Below are 24,996 nucleotides of genomic sequence, written 5' to 3'. Positions count from 1 at the left end.
GCACCTGACAGCACTTATAGAAAGTGTGTTAAAAGCTGGAAACATCCCTCTGGTATCTTTAAAACCCTCTTACCAGATTTCCCACTGAGAGCATGGTGTTGAACTCATCAGTCATGGGGTAGTGTTCAAGTGCCATGAAGAGGGTGTTCAGCACAATGCATATGGTGATACCAAGATCCAGGAAAGGATCCATCACCATTAGCTTCACATACTCCTTCAGCTTCAGCCACCAGGGGCAGCAGTCCCATATCAGATACTTCTTGGCATACGTGTACCAGCAGGGATGGCACTTTTGCCTCGACTCCTCCAGCTCTGCAGAGACACCACACGGAAATGTTTTATATCTGCAGATAACTTGATCATTTTTGAACAGCTAAAACCTGAAACCAGTGGCAATTCTAGGGTCCTTTGGCGCTCTAGGCAAACATCGCTCCAACAATCATAATGTTATATACATTAGGCTGCTCTGCTAGCAAAGTTAACTAAAGTTAAATGTTATTTGGGCAGGTGGAGGGTTGGTTGAGAAAACCAGTTCTAATTTCTTCTACTATGCCTTCATTATAACAGCTGAGCATGAATACAGAAATCAGGGGGAAAGCTGGTTTGGCTTTGTTTGGGAAGTAGCAAAATCCACCTACTGGGACCTTAAATATGTTAGGTGTCATCTGCTTAATGACACAAAACAGTACTAAAGAAATAATGGGAGATATATGCATTTGTTACACTATTTTTTGATGTAATAACTTCCTGGATATGTTATTTAGCGACCTGTAGAGGATCTTGTAACCTTCAGACAAGACCAGGCTAGCTGTTTCCAACCCTTTTACTAAGCTAGCTTTATATATCCCCAAAAGGGGATGTAATTTCTGAACACTTCCTTAAACAGTGAAATGGACGCACCTTCCATGGCATCACTATAAAAGCTGACAGAGCTCAGGCCCCTTTTCCTGCGCACGGGGGATGGATCTGTCACTGTGGGGGAAGGTTGCAGGACAGGCCTTGGAACTGTCTCCTCTGTGCTGGAGGGCTTCTGGCAAACAGAAAATATCTAAAAAAAACAAACAAACAAGGCTGTATTGTCATGTTCTTATAAACTCATATTTAAACTTTTCAGAACAGTCTCATAACAAAGACTCCGTCACTCACTGTGTCTTCCCTGACTCTCTCCATGCTGTGAGCTGGCATGGACGTAGGGGTGAGCAGACCCATAGTCATGACTCCATTGTGGTCGAGGGAGATGTTCAGTCGACCGTTGACATTGAGGCTGGGGGTGAAGATTTGGGAGCAGTGGCTTCTCACGCTGCCCGTTCTCCTCTTCCATGGCGTCGCTGTCGAACTGGTGCGACTCCTGAAGACGTCTCCGTGAACGCTGTACTCGTCGTCTGCGAAGTCGGCCTCTGAGTTGTTGCGAACGCGGAAGGAGCTGAAGATGCTGTTCTGGCTTCCTCGTCTGGTGCTGAGTGGGTGAGAGGATAGCGTGGCCAGCAGAGGGTGGGCCGGCAGGGGGGACAGGGGAGGCTACAGAAATATGGAAGAACGCATTAGCTTCTGTGGTTTCAACCATTAACAACTCGACAGCGCGCTCCTTAAAGTTACATACCATTACTTCTTCCAGGGGCTCCATCTTCTGTTCTGCAGCTTCTTCTGCCGTTTCTTCGGACAGCGTCCTGTGAGATCTTCTTCTTCTGCTGCTGCTTCTTCGTATACTTCCTGTATACTTCACACAGAATGGAGACAGCTCCGGGGACAACACTGAGTCTGTCTCCTGTGCTTGTCTTTTTGCTGCCAGCTTCACATGGGATGAAATTGTTTGAAAGAGTTACGGTTGTGTCTGTCTTCAGCTGAAGGCGCACATGAAAATATGACAATGCACCGCACTTACTCTTTGCTCTCTTCTCAGTTGTTCCATGGCCATCTGAAACTCTCTCTCCTTCTGCCAGGCCTCAGCGATGGTTGCCTGATTCTGCTCCTCGTAGGCCATGGCCACCACAGCCAGGATAAGGTTGACCAGGTAGAAAGAGCCCATGAAGATCACCAGAACAAAGAAGATCATGTAGGTCTTCCCAGCTGAGCGCAGAGTCTGTGGGAATCAAAGAAAGTAAAGGCAATAAAAGCAAATTCACCAGAGTCACTGGTTCAGCACTGTGTATAGTTATAAGGCAGATCATATGCTAAAGCTAAACAACACAGTTCAGTACAGAAAGCAACACACAGTTAATTTATTAACACTTCACAGTTTCTCCCTGCTCATCCAAATATCTTATTTTGTATATTACAGTATGAACTACTAGTGAACATCTGACATGGCTGCAATTTTAAATCTTTGCTATATGTCAGCAATGTGAGTGCATGTCAGCGCATTTCAGCATGGCACCATATCCTTCATATTGTTAAGGGATTGCTTTAAGTGACTAAAATGAATGGAAAAACCTACATCACAGCCACGGTTTTAGCAGTTCAGCACATATTTATTAGCTGTGAAGTCAGCTGGTCTTTCATTTGTTTTTAGGTTTCTGGCCCCTTTGTGAAGTGACGTCTTATTCAATATCCGTTTAAGTATGTTAGTTGTGTTTCTCCACTATGTCACCCAGTTACTGATTCTTTGTGAAAGTGAAAACTACTTTGGCCCCAGAGAAGACCATCAAATAGAAAAACGCTCCAAAAGCTCACAAAAAGACAACAGAAGTCAAATAAAGAACAAAGGACATGGGAAAAAAACTAAACAGAAGGAAAACAAAAGGAAGTAGAAAAGAACAAATCTGGGAGACAAAGTGACGAAACATCTGCTTAAGTAACAGAAACCAAAACATGTGAAAGACTGAAGTGAGGCAGAAGATGCAGGTAATCTGTGTTTTAATAGCAAGACACTGTAAATACGTTTGCTCGTAGCCTTTCAGTGTTAGCTCGTCACTTCCACAGCTGTTCTGTCCCCAAAAATGCTTCTGTTGTGTTTTCTAAGAGTCTTTTCTTTGTGAGCGTTTGAGTTGTTTTTCTGTTTCTATTGTGTTTTATTCAACTTCTATTGTTTTTTGTGAGCTTTGGTGACGTTTTTCTGTTTGTTGGTGTTTCCTTAAGTTGCAATGCGTTTGACCTCTTAGAGCCACTGCTGAAAACACTGAACCTATAAGAGGAAAATTGAACTTTCAAGTTGAAGGTTGTAACTACAGGATGCTGATAGATGAAAAACCAAAAGTAGAAAATTGCACCTGGTGAAACAGTTTTTCCCAGTAGTCCTGTGTCATGAGACGGAAAAGTGCCAGGAAAGCCCAGCCGAAAGTGTCAAAGCTGGTGTAGCCGTAGTTTGGATTCCTCCCTACTTTTAGGCAGTCAAATCCTTCTGGACACTTCCTGTAATGTGCAAATGATTGAGAGGTAGAAGATAAACGATTAGAGGCCAGGACTGATAAACAAAGGCCGAACACAGGAAATTAAAAGCAGCTGCGGAGAGATATAGCCGTGCCGGTGTGCGTGCTGCTTTCCCAGAGTTAAAAACATTCTACATGTGGCCTCTGCGGCCTTTGACTCCACAGAGAAAACTGGGAGATGAGTCAGTAAGTACGTACTATCATCACCGTTATTTCAAAGAAGAGGGCACTTGAAACCTGTTTCAGACAGGAGCACTAAAATGCACTGGAGCAAAAAGAGATTAGCCAGATGGATATCAAATTGCAGCAGGAAAAAAAAATCAGCTCGATTCCAGCGTCTCATTCATAGTTCATTGTCAACATAGTGGCATTACAGCAAATATTTAAGTCCAGCAGCTGAGAACAAGCTGGACTGCCATGTCAATCTCAGTGTGGAATAATTTCATAATGGCAGGCAAACAGCTGGGCGGAAGAGCGCTGCTGTAAGAACAGCTGTGGATCTCACCAACGCGCCAGCTAAGCAGGAATGCTCACTAATATCCAGCAGCGAGGACAGAGGATGCTGTGTGAGGCCAGCGACATCTTCCTGTCAGGCTGGCCCTCTGCTACATCACTCACACCAATCTGTTCACCTCTGTTAATCAATGCACGTTTAGTTTATTTCATATCAACATTGTTGAGCAAAATTAGCAAAAATCTTTCTGTCGTAAAAAAGGACGATTTAATCAACTCGGCATCTAAACAAATGCTGTGATTTAAAAATTCGACTTTTGTCAAAAGGAAAACTTTATTTTAAAAAAATGCACACTAACTGAAAACAGTATCATGCCTGTAAAAAATAACTGGCTGTCTTTAGTTTTAGTCTTTGTCAAGTTTGTCAGCTTAAAGAGGCTTTCAGAGCACGTGCTAATGGAGACTGTGATTTCTACAAGACTGTGAGTGTACTCCCAACTGTAAAGTTTATCCCGGAAATTTCCACCTTGTGTTTGCTTGAAGATGCCACATGCCATTGATTTTCTATTGTCTCTGGTCACAACTGCAAATCACTTCCTATGTGCACTGTGTGGAGCTTCCTATACACTGCAGCTTAATGCGTCTTCAAGCAAACATGCCAAGTATACTGCTGAGTTCCTGTCAACTAAAGCTGCTTCCTGAAAGGAAGTGATATACGGCAATGTCCAATGAAAGACCATGTTGGGTCTAAACTCAGACCCCGCTGAACAATTCACTTTAACAGACCATACAAACTCAATGACATTGAGCGACTAGCTGGTGATGCGACGAGGGCAGATCCGAGATAAACTTCTGAAAAACCACCAAGGAGAGCATAGGTTACTGATGATTGACATCCATGTAAAGCGGCCCTGGTGTGCTGGTGATCATTTTCAGCACAGTACTTATAACTTGACTTTGGAACATTTTATATACTTTACACATGAAATGACTAGTCTGGAAAATAAACTGCAGCTTAATTAAAAATGAAAATAATAATACAATGGTAAACAATGCATGGAAGGTGTCATATCACTAAGTTTAGCTAACAATCTTTCCTGTAATCATCACTATTCCATGTTTTCATCATGTCATTCTGCAATCAAGTCTGAGCAACTTTCTGTAGGTGCTCAGACTATGTGCCTCTGTATGCAGTTTATAAATGAATAAACTGCACTCAATGATATGCTTGTTAATCCACTGTTGTCCATTAAACAGCTACAAAAATGTGAGAGTCCTTTCGTAGTTTTGTAATTGTGAACAAGGTGCCTGCAGAGTTCATGTCCCATTAGTCTCTATAGCAACTGCCCTGGAGACACAGTTACTGCTCCTAATGGAGTGCTGCTGATACACACAGATATAACTCAGCTGTGCATCACATCTAAGTATTCTGCAAGTTTTTTTTTCCATGCATTTTTACCACTTGCTATTACTACTATTACTATATATATCTGTTCTCAGGCTCTAGGAAGTTATTTTTATATGAATTCTCTACCATAGTACACTGAGCAAAAATTCCCTTTTATTTTTTTACTTTATTGTTTGGGGGCTTTTGCCTTGATTAGATAGTGTGGCGGAGGTGTGGTCCCGGGCGCGGCTGCAGGGGAGGAGTGGTGCAGTGAGCTCGACGGGGCGGTGCTGGAGACGCAGGTGAGAACAGCTGATGGCGTTTGGACTGATGATAGTTTTCCTTCCCTTTTATAGTGAGACGGAGAGGAGCGGAGGGGAGGCTGGAAATCAGCTGAGACCGGAGCTGTCAGACTGTGGTCGGTCATAACATATGTAAACTGTAAATAAACGTGGCATCTGGCGACAAACAACTGTGCGTGTGTGTACGTGTGTGAAGTGCATTTCACAGATAGGAAAGCAGGGAATGAGTGAGTTGGGGAAGACAAAGGTAAAAGCACCTTGGGTCAGAGTTGAACCCGGGCAACTGAATTTAGCCTTGGGGCATATGGTCAGCTGCTCAAACTATGAGGTAAAGCAGTACCCCCATTTCATTCTTTTAACCACACGTCATTAAGAACAAACCCATGGCAACAGTGGCGGTCTACCCCAACTTCCTCAAAGCCTCTTGAGGAAGTTGGGGTAAGAGCTAAAAAGGACAACACTGATTGATTTTTTAAGTTAATCCAAAGAGGAAACCCAGGGAGCTGAAAATGAAGCCACTGCTGAGTGATGCAATCTGCAGTTCCTCCAGTTGAAAAGGCCTTATGACCTTATTAACCTGTTGCTTACTGGAATTATAGGAAGCATGCAGCCAAAAATCTAAAAAGCAACAGCATGTGAAAAGAAAGGCAAAATATGAATAATAATTGATTTTACAAGTCATCTTGTGCAATCATTGGAGCACAGCTAACACAGGGTCGGGTGTGTTAGACCTCTATTAAAGCCCTTTGCTACATGTTTACAATGTTTGGTTTTTTTTAATATTATATATGTGAGGACAACATCAATTTCCTGCTGTTTGTATAACAGCAGGAAATAACATCTGTCGGTGGCAACAGTTTTTTTTCCTGGGTGGGGCTAAGGTGGTGAGTTTCCTGCCCGCATCGCTCCAGCTCAGGGCAAAAGTTGAAACTTTCAATACAATCAGTCATAATCCTTAATGCATAGTGGTTTTAAGATGTAAGGGGATAAGCACTTGCCTCGACTCTACAGTGGGCGTGATGGGGGCTAGTGCGCATGTGTGTGACTGTGTGTGTGTGTGTGTGTCATCATAACGTATCCAAAGCTTTAATTTGGAAATCTACTCAGGGATTACTTGTTGGAATACACTCAAAAGATTAAGCATCCTCTATGTTTTACGTCCTCCATCCTGACCTGCTTAATATCTTGCTCTCCTCCACAGCCAGCCTCAGAAAGTTCCATCTAAAAATGTTGCACAAGTTAAGAGGCCATCTCAGTTATCTGCCAGTAAAACCATAAGCTACCTTATGGTATCTTTAACCTGTCAAGCATGTCACGAATCTGTGCCACTCTTGCTTTAGCTGCACTTTAGCTGGAGAGAAAGTTTTTTAAAAATGCAGTAAGTGCAACAAAATGCATTTTCTTGATGATGATGTAGCAATGTTAAAATAAAAGGGGACAAAGACGCCATTAAAAACAACAAAAAGGTTCAAACTCTGCTGTATCGATTGCAGCGCTCTGTTAGAGCTCCACAAATGGCAGAAACACAAAAAGCGGGCAACAAAAGAAAGTTCACATGTAGTGACTTGTAGGTGGGACAGCTGGGTAGGTCATATCGGTATTCGCCTGATCTTACTGACCCACTATTTAAGTGAGTTTAGTGACATCATTTCCCCCTCCAAATCTTTTGCTCTGACTTCAACACAAATTACTGAATCAGACGGTACTTCTTGGGAGATTAAGGTCCTGTGCTTTTGGAGGAGAGGTTACCAAGAGGGATTAAAAACTAAAGGGTGGCTGGATTCTGTTGCCACTAAAAATATGTGACTACAACTATAACTGGGAATGGGAAGGATTATAAGTTGCAAATGAAATATAAATAAATATATTTTTTTAATTGTTCTTTGAATTCTATATAAAAATTGGAGTTGTGGCAGTCAGATAGTGTTAGCTTATTCATACGGGTAGTTTTTGTCTTGGCTTCTTGATTATTCTAACAAAATATCTGCATGAATTAAATATATGCTAAAATGCTAGTTATTAATGTTGGCTAAACATTAGGTCTGTATTCAAACATTAGCTGATCATTTATAGAAAACCTCAAACTCCTCAAACATTTTAACTCTAAATATTCTCTGCTTTTATTAAAATATATATTTTTTTGTTTTTTAGTTCACTAGCCTGGTTAGCTGTAACAAACATTGTGCAAAGGGTTAGCTTTGAAGCAAGAGGAGCTATTTTTGGTGCGCCCTTTTTTCAAGAATACTTTATTCTTAATGACAGTGTTTGAACAATTTGAACTGGTATCAACAAACAAATGATAACAGCCATTGTAACAACATTTCTGGTTCTTTGAGGAAAAAAAACTTGCGTCCACGCAAATGTCAAAAACAGCTATGACTCTAAAGCTACTTTTTGGCCAGAGACAATCACTGAGCTTACATAATCCAACAGTACTATGCTGTAGAAGTGACGTGACCACCAGTGACCACCAGAAGTTTGCTTCGAATATGTGACTAGCTGAGGGTCACATAAGACCATTTAGATAAACTGTGGACAAATCATTTTTTTTTATTTTAGAATCAAAGTAACTAAAACTTGGCTATAATCTAAACAACACATTCTCATCCCGTCTGTATGTTATGCGTTCGGGGGCATGAGAGCCGTTTGGAATGAATACAGTATATGCATGTAAATGTGTTTTACTTTCTGATCATTAATCACTTTGGAAAACACGATCTGATAGGGTTAAGGTTAGGGTTAAGGCTGGAATGGACCGCTGGAGCCCCTGCTCAAAGCGTGTGTTACCACCACTAGCAGCATTCTGTTGGATTCAATTGAGAATCCAGAGCGTCTCATAAGGAGGCGGAAGGGTACCTTTCGCGATACTATTACACGCCTTGGGCCGGGACAAATCGTCGGTATGTTGGAAATGAGAATGCTCTGAATCTAAAACCTAAAGGCTCAGGAGAGAAAAGCATACAAGACATGATTTAAATAAGGAAATAGCATGAGGGAAAAGACCACTACATTGTGTAACATCACTCTCAGTTACTACAGTGAGATGCACATGGCTAAAGCTGCTTAAAAGAATACAACATATGAAACTATAACCCACAACAACATCCGAGGTTGACCAGCGACGTTTAAGCAGACAAATCGAGTTCAGGTTGGCCAAGTTTTTTCCCTTCATTGTATTACTCTGATTCCTCTTGATATAAACGGAATCTGGCGTGCCTTCTACTGTAACATAAAGCTTCTGGTATGTTTAATTAAAGAATCATATTCAACAATTTCTTCACCATAAAAGAGAAACATTGCAAATATGCTACATCATCTCCTGCTGTCTCTAGGTGCTTATCCCTGCTACTCCAAAAACATGACAAGCTAATGGTACATGAAGTAAATGCATGACATAAACCTATAAGGTTTCATATAGAACCACCTTTGTTTAACGTGCAAAAAAATTGAAAACATCTGCATCAAACTTCCCTGCAGAGGCTTTAACATCATCACCATGTTTTATTTGCTATCATCCATTATCTTGTATTATTAACAAGAGCACCTAATGGAAGCCATTTGTTGGAGCTACAGGATTTCAGATTCACACAGATGGGTATTTAGTTCACTATAACCCCTGAACTGGGCCTGGCATTGGGCAGTCATCCTGTTGTGCTTGTTTCAAAAGCATTTGGATTTACAGGATTATTCAGTGCGTAGGCTGAGTAGCAATATTTGGATGGTTTCAGACTGTGCCTTTGACTGGGAACGAAGTCCATCACCCATTTCACCTATGCATTTACATCTGTATTTACTTACATCTAAGAGAGGGACAGCTAAAAATATTAGGACCTTATATTTAGCATTGTTTTGACTTATTTTAGCTCAGCAAGTAGGTTCGTCAGAAGCACTAGTTAAAAGCATCAGTACAGTCGAAATAAAAATATGATAACAAAATATCAATCCCAAAGTGTTCTAGTCTGCTCCAGTTACCCTAATCACAGCACAGAGCTTTTGAGATGATGAAATCTCCAAAGACCTCCCGCTCTCCAGCTGGCAATGCCATGTCTCTCTGTGAAGAGCTCCAGTGGAGCCGTGGTGATTATCCACGCCACATGTTGTCTTGTGCTCAGCCTCTCTCAGGCGAAACCTTTCCCTCCAATGGGATCAGTTACCTATATATTATACCTAAGTCACAGACTGAGAATCCTAAATGACAGGACATCATCTATCATTGAATCCTCCTTTTCTTGTGAGCCTTGAGCTACATGTAACTACACACATATATATATATGATATTACGTAAGAGCCAAACAGATGAACAGATTAAGAAGCAGTAAGAAAAGCGAATGTTTACTTACCCCGCATCACTTCCATATCCACATATTAAGGCATCCTTTGCTCCTTCAACTTTGTAAAAATTATCTGAGGAAAAGCCAGTTAAACATACAAAAAGTTGTAATATGTAAAGTATTAAATATTACAGTGTTAAGAGCACTGTACATCTGATGATCAATAGCAGGCTCTTCTATTTTTGGCTGACCTTCACTGCTGAGGAAGTCCTCCGTGGAGCTCCAGGTTCTGTTGTTGCAGATGAAGGATGTGTTGGGGCTAAACGAGGAGTTGACGCAGTGCAAGAGGCTGCGGACGCACTTTTGTCGCAGTAACCCCATAAAAAGCTGCAGGCCGATGAGGGCAAACACGCTGAGACAGAACACGGTCAAGATCATCACGTCTGCCAGCTTCTTCACAGACTGGATCAGGGCACCAACGATGGTCTTTAGACCTTGTGTGTGTGTGTGTGTGGGGAGGAAACAATATGTATTGGTTGTATGACACCATTACAGAAACCTTTGTGAATAACATTTAGACATTTTAGAGAGGACTAAAAGGAATCAAAGAAACCTGATTGTTCTCTTACCTGGGATAACTGAGATGGTTTTCAGTGCTCGCAGTACTCGGAAGGTTCTCAAGGCAGAGACATTTCCAAGGTCTACAAATTCAGTCAAATATCTGGAAATTCATACAACAAGAGAAGAGAAATCACATCTTTGTCTGGAATGTAGTGTTACAAGTTTATAGTACAGCTTTTCAGCTGGTCAATGTTAATCTGACATTTTGTCGTCTTTTAGCTCATATTTTGGTCTCCACCAACCTCAAACAATATTGTGTTGAGCTGCTTAACGTTCCACTAAGTTCACTAGCTAGTCACTAACTTAGTCTGCATGGAGTTAGGTGCTGAGGATGCACAGTGACTACAGGCTACAACAAAACATTTTTGTTTAAAGTCTCCTGTTTTTGCCCTTTGCTGTCAAAAACAATGCTGCAAGGGCTCACATCCATTCATATGCATGTCATGTGCAGCTTCAAGGATGAGATCCAGTAGAAGTGTTTGTTTTTTTGTAACAAAGCAAATGTTGTGTTTCAAATCACCACGGAGAATTATTGCTTCACTAAGTGAGGGAGGGGATTTTTGTTTTTATCAGATGATTGCATTACATTTTTCTTAAAAACTGTTCCTCACAAGAGAATACAAACACAGATTCAGAGAATCAGAAGACAGTGATGATGTGTGCAATGGTGAAATGATATCTGTACTCACGCCATCATAATCACCGTGAAGTCCAGCCAGTTCCACGGATCTCTCAAAAATGTGAATGGCACTGTACAGAAACCTCTCGCTAATATCTTTATTGCTGACTCGAATGTGTAAATACCAGTGAAGGTATACCTGGAAAAGATCCATGGTAGGAGAACACAATGTAGCATTAGCACTAAGGACAATGTTACACTCAAACAAACTGGAGCTTTAAATACATCTCAACACTAAAAGTATTTATAGTAAGATAACAATGAAGAGTTGTGTTTGAAATATGACGCAGCATGCTGAAAGAGCTTGAGAAAGAAAAAAAATACTACTTGTTTAATATTCGTCACCATTTTTAAAAAATCTACCAAGATTTGAAATCTAATTATAACTAAAATCATGATAAAGTCCAAATCTTAAAACATATATAGACTGACAGGTATATAAAAAAGAAACTACATGTAGTGTGATGACAGCGTCATACAACTCAGTTTGTGTTTTTTCAGAGTTTCGTGCTGTTTTACTGTATAAGTGGCACGGGCAGTTTATCTGCTGATGGTGCTATTGTACAAGTGATTATCCTGTTTGTGATCTGTTTTTGTAACTACATGGTCTTTATAGAGCATATATACACTCACTGACCACTTTACAAGATACCCTTTAACTTCAGAGCTGCCTTAATTCCTCATGATTCCTCAAATTCAGCCAGCTGCTGGAAACATTCCTCAGAGATCCCGTTCCATCACATCCATAAGTTGCTCTATTGGACTGAGGTCTGGTAATTGTGGAGCCCATTTGCACACAGTGAACTCACTTCCATGTTCAAGATATCAGTTTGAGATGATCTGAACTTTGTGACATGTGGCTAGGAAGAGCCATCAGAAGATGGGTACAGTGTCTAAAAACTGACACAAGGCAAGATGAATCCATGCTTTCATGTTTTTTTACACCAGATTCTGACCCTACCATCCAAATTAAATGGAGACTCATCAGAGCAGGTGACATTTTTCCATCCATCCATTCCACTTATGGAATGGCGAGAGGCGGGATATACGGTCACTGTCACATGGAGCAACATTTTTCCAATCTTCTTTTTTCAATTTTGTGAATTTAGTTTCATTCTCTTAGGTGAGAAGGTGTCACCCCTGTGGTCTTCTGCTGCTGTAGGCTTCAAGGATGGTAATGTTGGGTGTTCAGACATGCTCTTCTGCCTTCTTCTAGTTGTAACAAGTGGTTATTTGAGTTATTAGAAGTTCTCCTCTTACCTGGCATTAACAAGGCATTTTCAAACATTGTGAACTGTCATTCACTGGATACTTTCTTTCTCAAACTGTTGTCTGTAAACCCCAGCGATGGTTGTGCAGAAAAATTTAGTGAAAATCCCGGTAGCTTCTGAAATACTCAGACCAGCCCATCTGACAACAACAATCACGCCACATTCAAAGTCTTTTAATTCACCTATTCTGATACTCGGTCTGAAATTCAACAGGGCAAACTGAACATGTCTACATAGCAGAATGCTCTGGGTTGCTGTCATGTGATTGGCTGATTAGACATTTGTATTAAAGAGCAGTTCACTAGCTGGGCCCACGTCCTCATTTTAGGTTTGACAGTGTTTTAGTAGGTAAAGGTGAACGCTTGGACATGAATTGAGCTGTGGTTTGGGGAAAGCCTCGAAGGGGACTGGCGACGGACCTGGCAGATCCCCATGTACTAAATACAAGTGAAGAAGTTAAAGAATTGAAAACAAGGAGGGAGGGAGGGTGGGGCACGTAAATGAGAATGAACAGCTTGCAGAACTGGAGGAACCTATATAGTTGACAACCGGAAGGAGCGTGTTTGGAGGCGTGGTCCCGCTCCTGAAATTCCGATACATAATCTCCTATTAAACAGGTATACCTAATGAAGTGATCAGTCAGTGTATGTAAGACCAACAATGCAGGAGACTGATTAAGACAAATGGAAAAACTATTGCAAAAAACAAAACTGCTTTTCTTCCCACATTAACTAAAAATGAATTCCTGATGTTGCAAAAAGTAAAAAAGTCTCTGTGAATGTGGACAGCCTGTTGCATGCTTTGCCACCTCTTTACAGCATGCACAACACATTATATTGCAAGATTCTTCTCTTGGTTCAACTTAACATGCAAATGTGGTGTTTTCAAGCATGGCGAATATATCACATGCATCATATACTTACATATGTCAATTGATTCTGCCAGTTGCCACTGACAAAGCAACAAACCCCAGCAAACTACACATTAGAACGTATGCAGACAATTTTGAATCAAGAAAACAACTTCAAGCTGCATTAACTTACTCCAGGTACTTGGTCCATGTTGGTGGATCAGACATGGCCATGAAGAAACAGTTGGTCAGGATAGTGAACATTATGAACAAGCTAAACAATGTGAAAAGAGAGTTAAGGAATGTGTACTGTAACGTGGCGATTTACAGTTACCCAATCAAATATGTTTTTCTGATAAGCAGACGATGTATTCAAATAAAACAACAAAGGTTTATTGTAATCCTGTGGAGTATATACACGAGGATGAACGGTCACTGTTTGTACCTACAGACTACAGTAAATGCAGATTATAAAAAACAATGTAAACAAATTCTATTTAATATCGATTTAATAATCTCCCATATGGAGACATGGACTGAAATCCTAAAGGATCTACTGAATCTTTACAAATGACTGCAAAGATTAAAGTGCTTTAGCATAAAATGATAAGAAATTCACTGAAATGAACATTAAAGTTTTTCACTATAATTTAAATTATCTGATTGTTTATATGACATTATAAAATAAACCCATAGTTTGGGTATTGAGGGCTTTTAGCCTGCACTTCAGAACCGACTGCGGTAATCTGCATGTTTCAGAGAATCAGTAACAGAAGTGAAATCTATAACAGGGGAGAGTTGGAGGAAAATTTGGGAAAATTACAAATCATCTGTCTGACAACTAATAGGCAGCCATCACATGATGTGAAATCTCCTTGCTCTTATTTCATTTCAGAGATTAAAAGAGGGATATGAGGGGATTTAGTGTGCAATGCCAGAGAGAACCATCACAAAGATGTTTCAAAAATAGGACTGGAAAAATCCAATAGAAACCTACAGGGGGGAAATCAGTAAATATCACAAATTGGCTTATCTGTGAAATCTGGACTTTTCATTGTAAAAATATATAAATTACAGTAGGAATGGTTCAAACTAGTTTGTTCACAGCAGGACATCTGAGTCACAGTCTAATCCCCATGTTATCACATGTCAGGAAAATGACATTCATGTTTTTAGTTTAAAGAGAACACCCTTTTTTTAGTGGTTTAAAAAGTCCTTTTTCAAGCGTAGCAGAGGAAGAGGAACACATGAGCCTTCAACAGATAAATAAAAGCAGGAAGAGGCACATGCAGAGAACCCAAAAAGGATATGAATGAACTAAAATCTTTATGGCAATCGCTCTGATGAGGTGAAATGGAGTAAATATGTAAAGTGCAGATGTGGCGCTGAATCTGAAGATGGCCTTCCCTTTGTTAAGTACTATAAAGGTCTGCAAGGGGGGGAGAAAAAAAGAAAAATATAACATTATTGACAGAAATCACATTTTTGAAAAGACATCACACCAAAAAAAGCATTTCTTAAAATGATTTTCACTTTGTGCACAACAACAACAGTGAATCGCAGCAGCAGCAGCTCTGAGCAGCAGTTCAGCTGTTGTCTTTACCAAGCAGGGATAACAATATAGCTACCATCTGTGTTAATATTCACCGTGAGCACTTATGGCTCCAAGAAGTGAGCGAGCAGTGAGTGCCCGTCCACACTGTTAGTGAGGCCAGCTGAGATAATGGAGACAACTCCAATGGGAGCTGACCCTTTCCCCAACAGATGTGGCATTTATTTAAATATTTTTCCGTCTTTGGATAATCCTCCCATCCAGCAGTGCGCCACATGCCAAAACAAAGAGACCCTGAGAATGACTGCCACATCCTTTTTTTTTTCATCTCTCCATAAACGGCCCATTAACGGGCAGCAGCAAATCAAAACTTGCTAATCCTATTTCTGCATCCGCAAGAGATCTAAAGCGAAGCAGTCACAGAGGCTGCGTCTCAGCTCCGTGCTCCAAATAACCACTTGCTAAGTTCTGTCAAAATGACAGTTTATTTGGAGGCTCGCTATCATATCGTGTTCAAATTCAGATGAACATTCATCAGCGAACATGGCAGAAAATATAGCAGCAAAATTCTGCATTAGTAACCACAAACACTTTCATTTTCAAGCCCATTATTAATAAACGTGGTTAAATAACTTTAACATTGCCAGGGATTCGCCATAGTTACAATCTCTTTAACGGTTGCCAAGAAATTGCCTCTATGAAGGAAACCCCAGAAAATGGTCATTTTGTGACAAGTATTTCATTAACCAGTAAAAATTATATTGATTCAGTCTGTTAAAACAGGCTGAATTTTGCCTCCCACTACTCCCACTGTAAAAGTGTTGATGTGCTCATTTTAATTTAAATGGTACATAATCTTTGGCAGATTTATCAATACTGATCATTTCATTGCAAACATGAATAAGTTTCTGCCCATAATGTCTGTGATTGCTGGAACCAATATATCTGTGACACGTTTCTTTAAGCAAAAGACAGTTAGCTTTGTTAATACAAAAGAATTTAAAAGAACTGCTATCATCATCATACATTAGTTTGGGCATACAAACCACTCAAATAAGGGCACCTTTGCAATGATTCTCTTTCTGGAACTCTAGTAGAGATATGGAAAACCATTCATCCAAAAGACATTTCCTTATTTGGTGTTTTGATGATGGCAGTGAAGAGAGCTAACACTGTAGTCTTAAAACTTCCACAGGTTTTTACGTAATCTGAGTTGAGATCAAACTGTCAAGTCATAAAAGTCATATAACTACAAAAAAAACCCAAACAACTCCTATTGGGAGTAGTATCCTATTCATCCTAGCACAACGGTCATCACTCAGAACAAACTTGTGCTGATTCACAGTAACCCTTTCTTCCACAAGAGGACAAGCAAACCCAAACTCTTACCCTCTGGTTCTTGTAGTAAAATGGATCGATGTCTTCCAGCGGCACCCCAATAAGTTCTTGAGGGATTTCACCGAAGATGCGTGGCAGTTGCTTCCCTGCCTCCAGGTCGACCCTGGGTTTCGGTGGCTCTGTCTTCTTCTGAGCCCCCTTGGCATTCTTGGCCTGCTCCTCCGCAATCCGCTGCTCCAAGGCAGCCAAGGATTCGCGAGTGAACCGCCGCAAGCCATCAGGACCCGTTGGTAACAGCATGGTTGCCATCTTTTCATCCTGATTCTCCTGTACTAGAATTTACTTACAGCTACAGGGAGGGAAGTATAGATTGAACACAGAAAAACAGATTGAAGAAGGTGAGGATAAATACATAATATACTGCATGAATCAGATCATCTGCCTGTAGCTAGCTGTACCAGTAGTTTGGTAAAACTAATTAAAAAATGTCTGAAAGCTGGATTGGAACTCATACTCAAACACTAAATGTAAATGTAAACAGTAAATGAACTGAAGTGGTGTCAGAGAACACTGTTTCTCTGTCACCTGATTATTATATTATACTGATTAGATTATAATACTATTCAAAATTCTGCATCTATCCATCTATCTTTCTTGTAGAACTGTGCTGTCCTTCGGGTGGCGCTGTCACTTGGTGTTCGCTCTCTCTGCGGTAAAGTATCACTTCCTCTTCCTGTTCCAACACACAGTGGTGTTTTTGAGTCGTTTATCTGCATAGCAATTTAATTAAAAACTTTTAGATAACTTCTGTTTTCATAGTATAATCTTCACGTGCTTCATCCAAAGAACACTCTGCTCACACTACTGTTTGAAAAACTAGTTCATGCATTCTAGACTTCTAGGCTGGACTACTGTAATTAATTATTATCAGGACGTCCTAAAAACTCCCTGAAAAGCCTTCAGCTAATCCAAAATGCTGCAGTAAAGGTACTGACAGGGACTAGAAAGAGTTGTTCCTAGAGTATTTAAAAGTAGAATGGGAGGCAGAGCCTTCAGTTTTCAGGCCCCTCTTCTGTGGAACCAGCTTCCAGTTTGGATTCGGGAGACAGACACTATCTCTACTTTTAAGATTAGGCTTAAAACTTTCCTTTTTGCTAAAGCATATAGTTAGGGCTGGACCAGGTGACCCTGAATCCTCCCTTAGTTATGCTGCATTGGGCATAAGCTGCTGGGGGACTCCCATGATGCATTGAGTTTTTCCTTTTCAGTCGCCCTTTTCACTCAGTATGTGTTAATAAACATCTCTGCATTGAATCGTGTTTGTTATTGATCTCCAGCTGTCTTCCACAGCATGTCTTTATCCTGTCTTCCTCTTCTCACCCCAACCGGTCCCAGCAGACGGCCCCGCCCCTCCCTCAGCCTGGTACTGCCAGAGGTTTCTTCCTGTTAAAAGGGAGTTTTTCCTTCCCACTGTCACCAAAATGCTTGCTCATAGGGGTTCATTTGATTCTGGGGTTTTTCTCTGAATCTATTATTGTAGGATCTACTGTACAATATAAAGCGCCTTGAGGTGACTGTTGTTGTGATTTGGCGCTATATAAATAAAATTGAATTGAATATAGAAATAACTAAAGATATATATTTTTTTTAATTACAAAACCCATTTTATTTGTATCTAGAAAGACATATACAGCTATAACTTAAAAAACAAAACATTACCTATTTTTAACTCTAAAAAAGGCTAACAGCATTGTTGTACAATTTTGGCAGAAGAAAGCAAAATTTTTACTAAAAAACTAGACTTTGCGGATAGATATTAAAGCACTGAGTGGCTATTGTGTCAGATCTCTTCTACAGCTTGGTGTGCTCTCTCCCATAAGGCCCAGAAATCTGTTACTGACTGAATTTGAACATGTTTGACTCTCTGTGCTAGCATTCAAAATCTGAATCCAGTCTGAGGCACATTTGCTGTATGATTAAGTTTAACAGCCAGTCCAAAAACTCTGTCCTATATTTTTGAACTAATTACCAATTGTCTGTGCAATGCACTTATAACATAGCTATATGTAAAAGATGGACACAGGCAACATGAAGTTACATATTAATTTTTTATGCCCTGTTTTCCCATTTTGAAGGGTCAAGATTAGCATTTATCTGTGTGCCATGTTAGCTGGAGCTAGAAGTGAGCATATCTGGACAAAAGTGTGTAGCTGTAAGTCATTAGCTAAGCCTGGTTAGCGAGGATGAATCCATCAAGCGTATGGGCCCACTGCACAGATCAGGCAGATATCTTTAAATTAGAACTATATAACTAGATAATAAAATACTAGAATTTCACTCACCACAGCTTTAGCACAGGCCTCTGGATGGACTGTTAGTACAATTAACCACACAACAGGCTGCATATTTTGTTGGATAAAACTACAACTACTGATTATTCTAGTTAGCAGATGCAAAGAGCTATTAGCAAAACCTGCATGTGCACTCACTTCTCTGTCAAAACTGCTGGACTACTAAATTAAGCTAAATGAAGTTTAAAAAGGCAAGTCATTAAAAAGTTCTATCACTGTAAGGTTGTCATGAAAGGGAAAGGGACCAAAAACATTACCATGGGAGGTTTTCAACACTTCTGACTTGGCTTCCAGTCATGGAGGCTGTTCCTTGACTAATACAGCTGCTAAGCAACCTGCTAACACATGGTTAACACAGCAAAGTGTTACTTAAAAACATCTTCGAGAACACTAAAATACTCAAACTGAGGCTTCAAAACAAATCATATCATGGTGCCTGTGTCCAGCTTTCCTAGACAATTTATCATTTGTTTTTGTGTGGCATCCTGTTCGTCTTCCACTGCAATTCGACTGCACAACTTAACCGATAATGCTTGAACAACCACTACATCCCATTCCCCATTAGATCATTTAATTACCAGTATTGTACTACTGCTATGGTCGAACTACAATACACACTCAGTTACTCCTAGTTTTGTTTAGGCTAGCAGCCCTGCTTTTGGGTCTAAAGAAGAAGAAGAAAAACCCCCAAAATCACAATGAAATATTTTGGGCACCCATCTTGATATGAGGTTTGTAGCATTTATGAAGGAGACAGATATGCCACTGAAGCCCTCACACGGTTCATTTCAAACATTGCATAACAGGATGAAGACTTCAGTCAAACGTGGGATTAGCTCTTATTCTTTTGATGGTAAGACTGTGCTAAAGGAGGTTAAGAGACATGATCTAAATTGTCGACTGTTACCACAAACCACCAGCTTTCTGTTTCTGAGTCAGACTAAGGCAGACATAGTTCTAAATCAGAGGGATTAGGAATCAGGATTAGGATGGCGATCATTTGCTGACTGCAACAGGTGACAGCAAGAAGAGAAAATGCAAAGCTTTGACATCAACCTATCAGTACATTTACACATATTTAGCACACTTTGTTGTCACTGCAGCATCACAAATGCCAAAATGAGCTCCTGAGGCTTAATTTAAACTGTATGCTTCTAAGTTTTCAAAATATTTAAAGCTCAGGGCAGAAATTATGTAGGGTACAAGAGAAACAGCCTGCAATAATAAAATCCTAAGCGTAAGTTGCCATTCTGTTGCCACTAAAACTGAAAACAAGAACTAGCTTCATAATTGCTATCACCAAATCATAATTGCTATCACCAAATGTGACATCAAACGCTCCAGTATCGACTCCTTGTTTAGACTCCAGGTCTCAACCAACTCTAAAGATATATCTGGTATTTTCACCACATTCTCATGCATCAATAGTTAATGACTACCAAGAAAATATGAATATTTTTTCTCTTTCAGTCTACAGTGAGATCATTTAAAAACCAACTAAATCTGCATTCGGACATTGAGGGCACGGTGGTGGTGCTTCTCAAACAAGCAAAGCAAGCAAGCTCATCTGTCACACAGGGTTGTTTTCTATTTGCCATGTTTGCTCGGAAACAAGTTTGAAAGCCAGAAACTGTGAAATGTATGGACCACAGAAGCAGATCAATGAGGTGGAAGATGCTGGAATGCTAAGTAAAGTCGACACTGGGATGAAAATGTCTGTTCACCATGAGCTTCTTCGTCCACATTATAAACAATTTGGATTTGAGAAATGCTCATTTGATCCGTGCTATAGCTTACTTGGGCTCTGCCATATATTATATAACTACAGTGTAATATTATTTACACTGTAAGTACTTGCTCCACTCTGTAAAACTTCATTAGACTAAAAAAAAGATTTGTATGACAACTGTTGTTAATTTTAGTCTTTCCCTTTGAGAAATCAGAGGATAACAGGTTATTTTGACTCGAGAATTACAGATAAAGGCGGAACAGCTTGAAATCCTGCTTGCCTCAAACCCACAGTCTAGAAGAGTACATCCGCTTTGTTCTGATTGGCATAAGCATTAAGACAGGTTGCAGGTCATCGGTACTACACCGTTATTTTTACCAGAGAAGTAAATATAGCTTAAACAGCTCGAAATCCTACTTGTGGATGTTTACAAGCCCGAAAGCAGCACATCTGCTTTGTTCTTAATGGCAAATGTCGTTCCCATGGGATAAGCATTAAGACAGTTTTCAGGTCATCTGATCAGAGATAAAAAACCAAAGTCTACTCGTAAATAAAGATAAATACTAAAGACACTATTGAAAACTCACTGCTACATGTTATTCATGACAGAGTCTGCTATTTTAATAACTCAAAAAGCTTTCCAACAGGAGGATTACATTTCGATGCCCTCCTTTTGAAAGAGAAATACCATTGTATCCTTTTCCTATTGACTAAGCTCTGTGAGTTTTGCATCTACTCCTGTCCTGAAATGCATTGATCCCTTCACACGTCCAGCCAGACGCTAGTTATCTGCTTTCACTTGATCTGCTTATTTGGCCCAGGTTGATCTCAGATCAGCTTGTCTCATACACAGAATCCAGTGCTCTCCCATTTACTGTCAAAATAAAGAGGTTAAGGCCCATTTACAACGTCATAAAGCAGATAAAAGGTTCAAAGCAATGATATTTCTGTCATGAGGCAACGGGACAGGATGTGACGAATCTTTCAGCGAAACACAGCCCCCAACATTCAGTCTATAAATCAAATGAATGAATGATACAAATTTAATGTGAATATTATTAAATGCACGGAGAGGACAACTGCCAGCATGCACAGTTTCACTTTGCATGCCAGCTTACTCATAGGAGGAAGTGGTTGTAAAGTATTTCACTCATTTTAGTTTGAATAAAATTTAATTCCCATAACAGCCAGATGTGCTGTGGTCATCAGCAGTGCAAATAATTAAGATAATTAGATTGAAAGCAGAGCAGAGCCGCACACTGGCAGTTTTCACATGCAAATGCACGCACATGCACGAACACATGCATTGACATGGATTCTCACATCAGCTAACGCCAGAATTTAGCTTCGTACAGCTATGCATTGAAAAAAATGGTTAAAGTAAAGACTCACAGTTCAATAACTGCATGAAGTCTGATGTGTTTCGATGTAAATTAATATGGAACATTATGATAGGACAGTGACAGAACAGTTTGGGCAGTTTTGAGGTTCAATGCATGCATACAAACCAACCCGATAATTCAAAGGTAACAAAACATGTTTTAAAGCACCTGTTGACTTTATGAGAGTGTGATTCTAATGCTGAACTTACACTGAGGCATAAATCCAAACTTTCAGCTCTGTTAAGTATATAAACGGCTTTACTGACAATATTCTGTCCCTGCGACGACAATAACTGCAAAAAGAACCCTAAGCTTCAGTAACACTGTAACAAAGTCTGTGTCTGTTACCAGATGTTTATATAAAGTCTTCTGTGACTCTCACGTGTGTCACAGTTTACCAGTTATAATCATCGAATGGTAACTCCTTTTTTTTATGCCTCTCAGGGCATCTGTGGATTATTACAAATTGTTTCCTCCTGTTTGGTCCCTAAAGTGCTCACAATTAACTAATTTTTCTCTCATTAAAAGTGAAACATTTTAGAACATATAAAATATCTAAACGTATAAAATGTAGGCTTTTGGAATGTGTGGCTTACCTAAAGTAAATGGAAAATACTGTCTTATTCTATAGTTCAAAACAAGTAAGCTGTGAATTTTCTCACAGCTTACTTGGTAATTGTAACTATATTCGAATTGTTCAGTTCCAGGTTTTTATGGCACAATCTCTAAGTTGCTTAGACCAGTGAAGAACTATTATTATGCGACAAATGTATTTAAATACATTTTGTTGCTCTGTAATCCAGCCATTGTTTGTGATCTTAGATTGTAGCTCACAGTTTTGTCTAGTTGACAGATTTCCATATAAACCTTCTATATATGCCTTAACCAAGCCTTTTTTTTAGCCTTCTTCCATTTTCTGAGTTCAGTTTTTAAAACCTTGAACCTGAACAGTAGAGTATGAATCACTACACTATAGTCAACAGCACAGTGTATTAGCTCTGTGGTCTTAAATAGTCAATAGATGTTTTTTCAGATTCTTTCAGATTCTAACTTGTAGTCTTCAGCTCTTTAACCTATATGAATGGAGTAACATGACTATTAGACATGGCATAGTTCCTTATAGAGCCACAGAAGACTATTGTTCCCCCCCCCCTCCCCCACACACACACATCTTTTATGAGACTACAGTAGGACTTTGTACTGCTGCTATCTATTCCATCATCTTTTATTTTAAGATTGTTTTAACAGGTAAGAAAGTTGTTATCAGGCGATAGCTCTCACTATCTGGTTGTTAACTCATTTCTAACTTAAGACTGCTTTCTTTGGATTTACTTTTTTTTAAAACAATGCTGTATGTTGCAATCGAAATATTAAAAACTACACTAAAAACATTATTAAAAAGTTTAGAAATGAGTCCAACTTTTTTTCAAACTTTTCTGGGGGGTCTAGTCTAACTGGGCCTTCTGTGTGTTCTTCATCACCATGTTATGTGTCCTTCTCCCCCTCAGAGCTTCATACTGTGATCTGAGGTGCACAGCCTGAACTGATGACCTACTTCTTTGGCAGAAACCTTTCAATGTAATTGCAGAAGATAGCTTAAACGCCAAGTATACAGAAAGTACACACATAAAAAAAATATAGACAGTGGTAAAATGATCCACTCATGAAACCAGTGATCATTATATTAAGTGTATTTTCACTATGAACTGGGTATGAATCCCAGTTGCTAGTGTTCAGATATTACTTAAAAAAAACACCCAAAATATGAATACTACAACTTACCAAAAGTTACATGAGTCACATTAAACATGAAGATTGTTGAGATTTTTTTAAAATGTGGTTTGTGATGTCATGAATGACATGTGTAATAATCATTTCATTAAGTGTCTTTTCACTTCATATGGAGATAAGAAGCCAAAGGAAACATTGACCTCGTTAAAGTGATTTTCCAAATGTAGCTTAACCCTAAAGCTTTTTGAAACTGAACACTTATTTTTGATGAAGTAATGAGAGCTTCTCCGTTAACACATGGCCCTTAGGCGAATACAATAAAAAATTAAAAACAAAAGGAGAGAACAAACAGCCAACAAGTCGTGCCAATCATTTTCTGCTACATGTTTTGCAGCCACATGAGGATTCCGTGCAGAATATACTTACATGTGAAACTGTGAGTTTTACAGCATCGTTTCTAGAATGAAGTTCTTCGGGTTTTAGAAGAAGAAACAACCAAACCTTCCGTGCAAAATCCATGTTTTCTTTTCAAGGCTCACTTCGCCTCATCGTGGATCCAAACTCAAGCCCACGGGGAAGAAAAGTGTCATCAGAATCCAGAGAAAAGCGGTCAAAACTGACTTCTTGGTAAGCGCCAGAGGTCTGCAGTCACCCTATTTTGGACATTTTGAAAGCTGTCACAGGTGCGGTGTAAGTAAAACTTCGTCCTCTTGCCTTCCATTCGTGAGGCCCGTCGGTTTTCATCCCATGAAGGAAAAGTCTCCGGCTGCTGAGCGTGGAGGATGCTGCGCTGTCTCGATTTGCCCTTGAGCAAGAGAGCAGTGAGGGTGGGGAGGGGTGGGGGGGGGGATTGCTGGGCCACAGAGGATTACTGCGCCATAGGCGTCCCATGGCGCTCTCAGGCATAGTGTGCGCTGTGCTTTTGCCACATCACCAAGTATGCCTTAGTCCAAGGACTATGAAGAAACTCAAAGTTTATTTCTGTAAAAAGTGCGTGCGGGAAACGCCCAGTCCCCACATTTCACGCGCCTCACCTTTCACACGGGGGTTTTGAACACTTGAAACACTTTTGTTTGGTTTAATGGTCAACCAGAGGCATGCACACCCGTGAAGAACAGCCAGAGCCCGAGTTCACAGCATGCACCCTGCAGTGAGCTGATTCGCATGAGTGAATCCTTAAAAAGACGTGATTTCACACCACCGGTCCTCAGACTTTTATTCTGTCTTTCCGGGAGGTTTGGACTTCGTGTGCAGCTCATGATAGTGTATTACCCCCTCTAGTGTTCGGTAATAGACTTTCTTTTTGTATGGAGCAGCAAGAATTCTTATTTTCAGAACATTGCGCAGATTGATAGACCCAAATACTGTCTCATCAGGATTCATACATCACATTTTGTGCATTAAGGTATAGAGGAAGGCGGGACATATTTTAAGCTTATTTCTAAGTCATTCTAATAAAAGATAAAAAGCCTGGTAAATAGTTTACCCAGATAATGTGAACATTGGACGATTGGACGGTCTTGTGTTAATCCTCCTCTGCGACCATATAAACAGATGTATATATTTGCATATTATATGATAATACAGCCATAACGATTACCCAGCGTGCATCATGGTAAACTGCGCGGAAGTATCAATCACTGTGCCATACAGGCGCTCAGATTGATATAAATATTGATAGTTTCAATACCAAAGCTGGTATTGATATTGGCTC

The 24,996-nt window shown here is 40.0% G+C and overlaps 1 protein-coding gene across 1 annotated transcript in view; it reads right to left on the bottom strand.

The window, feature by feature from the left end:
• LOC146367161 (sodium channel protein type 2 subunit alpha-like) overlaps positions 1–24,081 on the bottom strand; it is a 42,058-nt gene extending 17,977 nt beyond the window's left edge. Inside the window, exons 1-14 of the mRNA XM_084911694.1 lie at positions 23,709–24,081; positions 16,141–16,438; positions 14,486–14,628; positions 13,393–13,473; positions 11,089–11,217; positions 10,408–10,499; positions 10,030–10,272; positions 9,848–9,911; positions 3,207–3,348; positions 1,883–2,080; positions 1,601–1,789; positions 1,147–1,518; positions 901–1,048; positions 74–312 (exon numbers count right to left, since the gene is read on the bottom strand). Coding sequence (XP_084767820.1) covers positions 74–312; positions 901–1,048; positions 1,147–1,518; positions 1,601–1,789; positions 1,883–2,080; positions 3,207–3,348; positions 9,848–9,911; positions 10,030–10,272; positions 10,408–10,499; positions 11,089–11,217; positions 13,393–13,473; positions 14,486–14,628; positions 16,141–16,398 — 2,298 coding nt within the window. The 5' untranslated portion in view covers positions 16,399–16,438; positions 23,709–24,081. The remainder of the gene's footprint in view (positions 1–73; positions 313–900; positions 1,049–1,146; positions 1,519–1,600; positions 1,790–1,882; positions 2,081–3,206; positions 3,349–9,847; positions 9,912–10,029; positions 10,273–10,407; positions 10,500–11,088; positions 11,218–13,392; positions 13,474–14,485; positions 14,629–16,140; positions 16,439–23,708) is intronic.
• Between the last annotated feature and the right edge of the window lie 915 nt (positions 24,082–24,996).

The sequence above is a fragment of the Perissodus microlepis genome, chromosome 18 (assembly GCF_051167445.1).
Source record: "Perissodus microlepis isolate ML-2025 ecotype Zambia chromosome 18, ASM5116744v1, whole genome shotgun sequence".
Lineage (NCBI taxonomy): Eukaryota > Metazoa > Chordata > Actinopteri > Cichliformes > Cichlidae > Perissodus > Perissodus microlepis.
This window is presented reverse-complemented; position numbering and strand designations above follow the sequence as displayed.